At 36.7% G+C, this 10,246-nt stretch overlaps 1 protein-coding gene across 1 annotated transcript; it reads right to left on the reverse strand.

Moving 5' to 3' along the window:
• Window positions 1–9,245: 9,245 nt before the first annotated feature.
• On the reverse strand, window positions 9,246–9,947 carry LOC113316183 (factor of DNA methylation 5-like). The gene has a single exon (XM_026564402.1). The coding sequence runs from the start codon at window positions 9,945–9,947 to the stop codon at window positions 9,246–9,248; it is 702 nt and encodes a 233-aa protein (XP_026420187.1).
• Between the last annotated feature and the right edge of the window lie 299 nt (window positions 9,948–10,246).

Raw genomic sequence — 10,246 nt, forward strand, 5'->3', positions numbered from 1 at the left:
GAAATAATAGAGAAAATCTAATTCAATCGCCAATTCAACAAACATAGTTCAAGAGAGGAATACAGATTATGACAGAGTGAGCGTACACACTTGGCGATCAAATTCAGCAGAAGAAATAGAAGAAGAGCAACAAAATAGAAATTATAGACAGGAAGAGAGAAATCAAGAAGCAGATGAAGGAATAATTCATGGAATGAGGAAATTGGAGCGTTAGAAACATTGAGACGAAGAATACATGAAGAAAGAAGAGCTGAGGCAGAAGAACGTGCGAATTTAACAAGGCAAAAATCACGAATTAAGGATGGAGAATATCAGATTGCAGAATAGAAGATCGAGAAGTATTACAAAATCATATTCCAGATCGACTAGAAGAGAAATGAGGCAAAATTCACCCACGATCAATGCTGGAAACAATATTCAAGAAGAAATATCAAATCCTAATGAAGAATATCGCGAAAATAGAGAAAGAACTGATGATCGTTACATTCCACAAAATGAAACTTTTGATGATGGGAAAATTGGAGGAAATCAAGAGAACGGGCAAAATCAGAGACAAAATAACCAAGATGGCGAAGGAAATCAAGAGGGAAGAAGAATTTTACATGTGAGAGAAACAAAGAAATCAACAGACAATTGAAGAAGAAATTGAAAGACATAATGCTGAACAAGCACGTTTAATCTGCGAACGTGAAAGGTTGAGAGCGGAAATGGAAGAGAAAGAGCTTCAGGAGACAATTCGCCAGAACAATCATGACAATCGAGAAAGAAGGCGTATACAAAACCGGAATAATGATAATCTCAATGAGGAGTATGATAGAGTGAAGAGAATGGCTGAAAGACAGCGAATTGAGTTGATAAGAAATGAACAAAATTATGGAGGGGAAAATGAACGACATCATCATTTGCGAATTCAAGATAGGGATGAGGAAGAGAATCGCAGAAGAAGACGAGATGAGGATAATGAAGAAGAGATACAAAATTTCGCAAGAGAAGATAGACGTGAACGCAGAAGAAGAGAAGCAAAATTAAAGAGACCAATGGGTCAAGATTCAGGTGTAAATAAACAAATCTTGAAAGAATTAGAAGAAATGAGAGGAATGCTAAATAACAGAGGAGAAGTAGGTAGAAGACAATTGGATGAAGCAATAGAAGAAGCTGCGAAAACTCCATTTACAAGGGAAGTACAATTAGGAGGAATACCACCGAAATGCAATTTGCCCGCATTAACCAGCATTTTCGATGGAACAACTTGTGCAATTCAACACATTAAAGCTTATGTGAGGTGCATGTTACAATGGGAAAATCATGATGCGGTATTGTGCAAATATTTCGCATCCAGCTTAACAGGAGAAGCGTTAAAATGGTTTGAAGGTTTACCAAAGAATACAATAACCTCCTTCAATCATTTGCAGACCACATTCTTGGGAGCATATATAAGTAATAATTCCTCACGACCTGGTATAGAAGATGTGTTTGGATTAAAACAAAGGATTGGCGAAAGTTTGAAACACTTGACTAAAAGATGGAGAACTATGTGTAGCGAAATGGCTGGCCGTGTAGATGAGAGATATCTCATATTATCATTTATCAATGCTATGTTTGCAACAAACCTGTTGTATGTCCAAATTTTCAGAGTCAAGAATACGATTACAATGACTGAATTGCGAGAACTTCAAGAAGAATACATTGCTTTAGAGGAAAACAAAATGAAATGGAATCATATCCAGTTGCGAACACCAGCTCACAAACAGCGAATGCAAGCTTATTACCCAAGCTAATAAACACAGTGGCGAATACTTCGCAAGTACAACAAGAAAATGAGACAAGTAACAATCAGCAGAAATTGGTAGCTATGGGAGCCGAGATCAAGAAGAGTATGAAAGAGAAAAATTTCTACAGTCGTGGAGGAAATAACAAGATTCAAAGACTCGATCAACCGCAAGAAACTTATGGAGGTCAAAGACCAAACTTTAATAGAGGACAAGGAGGTCACAAGTAATATGGGAAGAAATCAAGATGCCACCTCTAAATGCAAGTGTGGAGAAGATATGGGAAGCTATAATTTGATGGAGAATATACCAACACCATGGAACATGGGAACGGAACCACCCCAAATCACAGAAGTCATGAATTTTGTTCTTATCATCATTTTCATGGACATACCACAAACGATTGCAGAAATGTAAAGAGAATTATTTTGAGAATGATAGATCAAGGAAAACTAAACGACTTTCTGGTAGGGCATCCGCAATCTCAACCATTACCACCACCGCCAGAACATCACAAAGTGAATACGATGAAAAAGAAAGAAACATTCTTCATAGAAGTTGGTGCAAAAGCAAAAAATCTATTCTGTCACTCTATCGTACATTCATATAAGACAATTGAAGATTTTCATGATAATGTTTTAAGTAGAGTGTTCGCAAGAGATAATAATGGAAGAGAAATTATGAATATTGCGAAAATCGCGACTAGAGGAATGGCAGAAACAGATCATTTCTTTTACCGCAGAAGAAATTCCCGAAGGAGAAGAGGTGCATGACAATCCATTGGTAATAAAATTAGAAATTAATCCAAAAAAAAGAAGATGAGGATGATGAAGCTGAAGATTCATGGGCAATCAATAGAATCTAGTCGATACTGGAAGCTCTGTGAACATCTTATTTTATCATACTTATAAAACCATGGGTGGAAGAGATGATGATCTTATACCATCAACATATAAGATATATGGTTTTAATGGTACTGCTAACAAGCCTAAAGGGGAGGTTACTATGCAAATTCCATTGAAGGGAATATCTTCTGAAATCTCATTCTGTGTCGTTGATGTAGAATCACCCTACAATGCATTAATTGGTCGACCTTGGCTACATGGGATTCTAGGTGTAGCTTCAACTTTCCATCAATGCATCAAATTCCCTCACCCCAATGGTGTAGGAATCATAAAGGGAGATTGGGTTGAAGGAAAGAATGTTACGAAACTGAGATAGAATCTTGCGAAGGAAGAGCAAACAAGAAGGAAAACTGGCGACACAAAATCAAGGATGTACAAAGAAGTGAGAAGTTGATGGTGGATACAATCGAAAAGAAAGGAGAAGAGATGTTGCGAAATTAATGCTAGCTCAGATAAAAAGGATGAACATACCATACCAAGGAAGCAGTAGCAGAAAATCATAAAGAAGCAGAGGAGGGCAAAAGTAATAAAAACAAGAAATGTATGAATGATTAAGTTGTTGCGATAATCTCGCAATAAGTAAAATTCTCAAAAATACATTTGATTGAACAACAAAATTGAGATTGCGAAATTCAGATACAATATGAATTGCGAGACTCTCGCAGAGATAATGAATTTTACAGAAAATAATCAGAGAAGAATGACAAAAGAGAAAGAGGCGAACCTTTATGGCGTACACCCTAGTTCGCGAATACAATTTCGCAAGAGGCAAATGTAAGACCTAAAGTACGTCATATAAGGGGGTACCTATTGCATGATCAGGGAAAGGCTACACCGCCACCGGAACCTGAGTCATGGAGATTTGGGGTCAATAAAGCCCATCCGGGAGAGGCACCTTGGATTCTCAACTTAAGCATATGACTTAGGTTGGGCGACTAAGGTAATAAGGACTCTCCCAAGGAGTGCAGAATCTGATCAAGGCGCCGAGGTACACGGTTGAGTCAAGAGTGCCGGGGCGTTTGAAGCGTCCTTGCCATTCTTGACAAGTCTTGGCTTATACTGCACTCGGCCTGAAGAAAACCCCACTTAGGGTGCAGTCTCGTAACCATAAGCCCTATAGGTAAAAGGGATAAGAGGCTGCGAAAACAACTGGTTGTTGTTAAGACTGGATGGGAGGAGCTAACCTTGTATGGTAGAAGTACGCCTCCTTGAAGGGGCAACCAGGGGGAGATAAGGGCGGCACCCTCCATTAGGGAGCTGATAAGTGTCTTAAGACGCAAATGTCATGAGGCTTTTATTCGCAAGGATATTAAGGCTTGTCATATTTGTGCAACAATCCTGAAGAGGCAATAATACAAAAGAAAAAGATAAGAGATCAATGGGTTTTCGCATGAAAGTGCGAAGACGTCCTGCGATTTCGTCGCAAGACGGCAATGTCATGGGGCTTTATTTTCGCAAGAATATTTAGGCCTGTCATATTGTCGCAACATTCCTGAAGAGGCCATAATACAAAAGAAAAAGTTAAGGCAAGATCAATGGGTTTTTGCATGAAAATGCAAGGACGTCCTGCGATTTTGTCGCAATGACAAGAGGTGGCATAATAAGACCTTTAATTAGGAAGGCAAAATAAGACCACACAGGAATGAGATTTTGAAAAGAAACAAAATTCACTTCGCAAAAGTTGCGAAATTATACAATAAGAAATTTATGAAATCTCTCATTTGGATTCAAATAACAGAGGCAAGTATGGGAATGTATGAAATTAGAAAATGTTATTTGTCTCCATATGAGAGATTTACTCAAAAATTCAAGAATTAATGATTATATTGATTAACTTATTGCAAAGAAGAATTGTTTTCATTTACAGGTCAAAATGAAAGAAACATATACAGAAAGAAGAAATAAATGTACAAGTATTACAAAGAATCAAAGAAAGAAGTAAAGACTATTTCTTGGTTAATCCTTCATTATCTTCATCAGACTTGTTTCCTTCTTCATCTGCGTCAGAATCTTATCACCATCAGAACTTCCATCACTATCAGATTCTTCATCGTCAGCTTCGCTATCAGAGATAATCAAACTGGGAGTATTCTGTGGGATTTCTTCTAAAAGACAAGGATAATCAGAATGTGGGATATTATGATCATCACAAACCATTGGATGGTTTGATTGCGAAAATGCATAGCGTCATTCTTAAAATTCTCAACGTGATTTGATTTGATTCTTCAATCTAGAATACTTGTCGTTGCGAGAAGAAAGATTCTTTGCGAGTTCCTCCTTTTCAGCTTCAAGTTCTTCAATCTTTTCACGATATTTATTTTCAGAATCTGCGAACAAAAGACAACCAATTATTAACTTGATGAAAATTCATAAGAAGCAAAAGATTAGTAAAGAAGAGCAATTAGCAACCTTCTCTGTCAGAAATCATGTCTCTAATCAAGGTGTATGTTCAACTTGGAGACTAACATTTACGCCTAAATCTTTTCTAGCATCATCTAAAATTTTCGCAGCCCAGACAAATTCATCCTCACTACTTATGAGAAGACGAGAACGAATTTGATTTTCCCTTTCGCAGAGTTCAATATTCTTGCGGTTAGCTTCATCTCGCTCAAGTTGAACTTCAAGGAGAGCCTCTTGGAATTTCGCCAAAGCCTTGGCACCTTGATCAGAGATACGATCCTTATCATCTATGAGACCGCTAATTTTGGTTCTTAATCATTGGTTTTCTCTTTGGAATCAATAAGGAGACGCTTAAATCTGTTGGCTAAGCCTAAACTGGATCTATGATCAATTTCTAAGAGGCGAAATTTCGATCTAAGTTCATTTAGAGAAAGAGATGAAATTCTATCATTTGAAAGCTATTTAAGGAATTGTTAAGACGTTCAAGAAGGGTATCATTATCCAAGGCATTAGGAAATGAGCGAAGAAGGGTAGCTTCATCAGAAAGACCATAAATGTCTGCAAAAAGGATCATTTAAATAAGATAAAACAACAGGATGAATGAATAAAGAGAAAAGAGAAAAGTAACATACCGTAAAGCTGATTATTAGCTTGTTGAAGACTAGAAATTTTATTCTTATAGGAAGAATCAATTTCTAATTGTCTATTTTCTCGCGAAGACTTTAACTTCAGCTTCCAATTCTTCATTCTTTTTGCGAAATTGAAGATTTTCTTTTCAAGATTTTCGCGTCTTCTCTAGATCTGAGGCAACAACAAAAGACTTTTCCATCTGCGAAAAGAAATAAAAAATATTAATATAGAAAAGATTTTGAGTTATAACAATGAAAAGTAAAAAGATAAAAGTATACCAGACTATTGAGAGAATGCAAGAAGTCGGGAGTCACTGATCTAGAAACTCCGCGAAGAGAGTATCACCATCCAGTAAAGGGACATCACAAAGGGTAGCGAGAGCTTTGCAGGTATTTGCGAATTGGCTATCTCCCATCCTTGTAGAGAATCAGAAAAGAGGCCAGAAAGCTTAGCCATAGAAGATTCAGGTGGAGAATCTTCAGTTGCAGCAAGATCATCGTTATCTCATCACCCTTATCACTTTCAGAATTTCGTTAGGAAGAACATTTGAAGGAGAAGAGAACGAACTTTCTTTTCTTTGGAGGAGGACCAGTTGATTTTTCCCTGCGAAGAGACCTTTACCTTTATCACCAATCTTCGCAGCATCAACAGATTCTTCTACTTCAGCAATAATCTTCACACACAGATAGAAATAAGAAATGGAAGCATGGAAGTAACAGTACTATTTAAAGTCATAAGAGAAAATTTCTTACCTCATCTGTGTATGAGCGAAGAGCTAACAGAGTACTAGATTTCCCAGTCCTGTTATAACTATCCTTTAGTTTTTGGATCTGCGGAAATGTCGCAAGAGTTAGCGAACAGAATAGTAAAAATCAATAAAGAAATATAAAATGAGTTAAAGGGAGAAACATACCTCTTTCTCCTTCTCGGGCCAGGAGAAACCCAAGGTTGATATGCAGCGAGATTCGCAGGAAGAACGTTTGATCCAGCAATGTAGGGACCCTTTAGCATTAAAGGAAAACACACCATTTGTCATCTTTGGATTGGCGAGGAGTTGTTTTTTACCAGAATGCCAGTCAATATCTTGCATAAGAATTTTGGCTTCATCAATGTTATCTTTCCTTCTTAATCGAATACCCCAGCGAGTATTCTCTTTCTTCATGGAGATAAGTTCGTAGTTTTCAAAGAAATTCGCCACTGTATATTCTCAGCAACTATCTCTAGGTTGCGAATTTTGGATCCCTAAGTTCTTGGAGTAAAGAGATCCTCTACCAGCACCACGATTAGCGAACTCTAGCATCAGACGGATGCAGTCCCCACTTAGTTGGAAAATGGCTCGCGAAAATCGGATGAGCGAGAATTTCATAAAATAAAGGAATGTCTGGGTTATAAAGAGGAATAGGGAGACCTGCGAGAATTGACCTAGCGAAATTATGATTGATTGATCATCACAATTTTGATTGGAGAAAAGCTTGACAGAAAGAATTGATTTGGCATTCACACCAGGAATGGGGAGAGTGTAAGACCTTTATTAGCAAGATCTTTTTGGACATCTTGTAATTCTTCTCATATCTATGACCACTTGGAGCCATGTTTGAATAGAGTATGGGAATGTATAAAAGTAAAAGAATTGAAGGAAGAAAAAATTACAGCAGCAGAATTTGCAGAAGAATGACAGAGTTGCAGAGATGAGAGAATAAAAATAGAAGAGAAAGTAAAAAGAAAAGTGGAAAGAGGGGGGAGAAGAGTATATAAAGAAATTTACTTCTCGAAGAAATAAACACCATTAAGACGAAGAGACGTGAGCGGTTGAAAGTAGCGGTTACAGAAGACGTGTCAAGAAATAAATGGAAGAGAGAGTACGTGTGATAAATGTGGAATATGAAAAGATAAGCAGCTGCGATTTCTCACATTATTCTCTACTTTGCAGAGAAGTTATGAGAAGAGGCAAGATGTAGGATCAGAATCTCGCAACAATTATGTCTCAGCGAAGTTATCAATGGTATAGCACAATAGCGTCGCAGAACAATTTCAGAAACGACGTCAGCAAGGATCATGAGAAAGATGTGATAGTCTTGCGAAAATTAGAGAGCTTGCGAAATTAACATTTGTAAGGTTGCGACAATGTCGCAAACCATACCCGAAAATAAAGGATAGATTAGCTGTCATCCACTATATATTTCCTTATAAATAGTCATTCGAGTTGTAAATGAGAGAGGGATCTTTTTTGAGTAAGAAACAAGTAACTAGGAGAGAGAAAGTTCAGAGCAGAGATCATTCTTGACTTCTTTATCTTTCTTGTAAGAATATTCAGAAATTAATCAATAAAATTAAGAGTTTAAACCTAAAAATGAGCTAATCAATAATGAAATCATATGAGGGGTGTAGTGTAGGATTTCCTGCAACTACAAAAAAGTTACATGATATATTTGAGATGGAGAAATTTGTATAGAATCAAGCAATTAAACTACATCAAAAAAAAAGCAATTAAACGAGATATATTAAGATTATGATGTACCATGATCTCTCGATAACCCTCCACAATAAAAGTGAAGCATATAATGACGATGGACCAAAAAAGGAAAAATTATATAAGAAAAAAAAAAACATAAGCCCCATAAGTCAAAGAATATTAGATTTGAAAAATGACTAAAAAGGCATAGCTTTAGCAAATATATGAACTGGAAGTAAATACTATAAGATCGGAAGCTGTTGAAATCCCAAATGCTTCAAAAAAAAAATGTTGCAATCCCCTGACTTTTTAATTTTTTTTATCTTCCATAGATTTTCATTAGTTTACTGAACGTTTCATTAGTTCTTAGTAGTTTTTTAGTAGCTTATTGATTTTCTATTAGGAGTATCGCAAAATATTTTTTGAGAAATGATCCCGTGTATCGCACGGGTGAAAAATTAGTAAAAATAATGAAAATTAGCATAGCACGTGCACAAATATTTTCGTCTTAAAAAGTCGTTAACAATTTTCAAATTCACTCAAAAAATCCATAGAAAAACTATCTTTTTCTCGAAATAGAGTGATGGAATCCGAAAATCGGTGAGAATAGAGATTTGCACTTGAAACACTGATGTGAAAAAAAAGAACACCCATTTCCCTCGGAATACACATAATATTAAAGTAGACCACCACCCTTGCATCAGTTAGGCAGACAAAATAAGCTTCTTTTCCAGACACAATGATCAGTTGTGATGTTTCCGTCCTTGTAGTGATGCTCAAGCATTAGCTGACGAAAACAATAAAACAAAGCAAAACGAAGCTTCTAATCTATTCTCTCTTCCTATAAAAAAAAAACAATAAAACAAAGCTTTAAGATTTTCGGCACTACGTAACCAGTAACACACATAAATCTTGCGGACATTCACAGCAAAGCCACTAAATCTAAAATGTACCTTCGACGTAGATATCCTTAGCTATATTTAGCTCATCAAGTTGAGCCACCAAGTTCTTGAGAGTGCGGCTGGTTTTCCAGACCACAACCTGACCATTTACCAAGGCATCATCTTTCTTCTTGATCAAATCATTCAACTACGACACTTTCTGATTGTGTGGCCTTTCTTTATCGGCTTCAATATCCTCAATAGGTTTTAAAGCACAACCACTGTTCCTCAAGTTTTTCCCTATAAGACATTCAGAATAGTAATCATCGTCCTTAGCGACCCACGCATACAAACCTTCCTTTACCAAACCACCAAGGTTATCCAAAGCATAGAGTTTTTCCCCAAATTGGTTGTAATTATACTCACTCTCCAAAGACACTGCATGAGTAAATCCCAACCAATCTTCTATAAAATCCATAATCGCCTGACCAGTAGGGCTATTCTCAGGACCCCATATAGTACGTACCTTCACAGGATTAAATCCAGCCAACTGCTCCTTAATCGCCTTGTTACTGATATTTATGACCTTACTCACAACAACAACTTTCCACGGGTATACAATTTTTTTCTTACCCACCACAGTAGATGATGAACCAACATCCCTAGAAAACTCCTTAGCATATTTGTTCTCCAAATAGCGAGCTAGAGCCCTATGATTGGATTTACCTCGAAATTTAAGGGAAGATCTCATCTTACCAGAATCCTTAGCATGTTGAACTAAATGATCATATGCATAGGTTTTTGTTTTTTTACCTATACAATAAGGACATTTATACATAGAATTACTTTCTGCTACAATAACTAAACCATTTTGTAGTTTTTGATATGCTTTTTCTTCATAACGTGGCATTTCACTCTCACTTTCGCTCTCACATCTGTTTTATTCTGATGAATAAATCTCATCTATTTTTCTTTTTGGAGTAGGAGAAGAAGAATCCATTCTTGAACAACTCTCTGATTTTTTTACTAACTATATCTCCTAATGTCTCTGATATGTTTTAATGGTTTCTATGAACTCACAATGCTTCTAAGATTCCGGATGAATGCTTAATATAATGTGAAAACCTAGGGTACTTGATTTCGAGATACATACCCTCTGCCTAATACCCATACCCATTATTGTCTTCCGGCGGGGCCCACTTGGACCAC

Source organism: Papaver somniferum, chromosome 10 (genome assembly GCF_003573695.1).
Source record: "Papaver somniferum cultivar HN1 chromosome 10, ASM357369v1, whole genome shotgun sequence".
NCBI lineage: Eukaryota > Viridiplantae > Streptophyta > Magnoliopsida > Ranunculales > Papaveraceae > Papaver > Papaver somniferum.

Coding starts and splice junctions, on each gene's coding strand:
- LOC113316183 (XM_026564402.1), bottom strand. CDS start 9,947: ATGCCACGTTATGAAGAAAAAGCATATCAAAAACTACAAAATGGTTTA.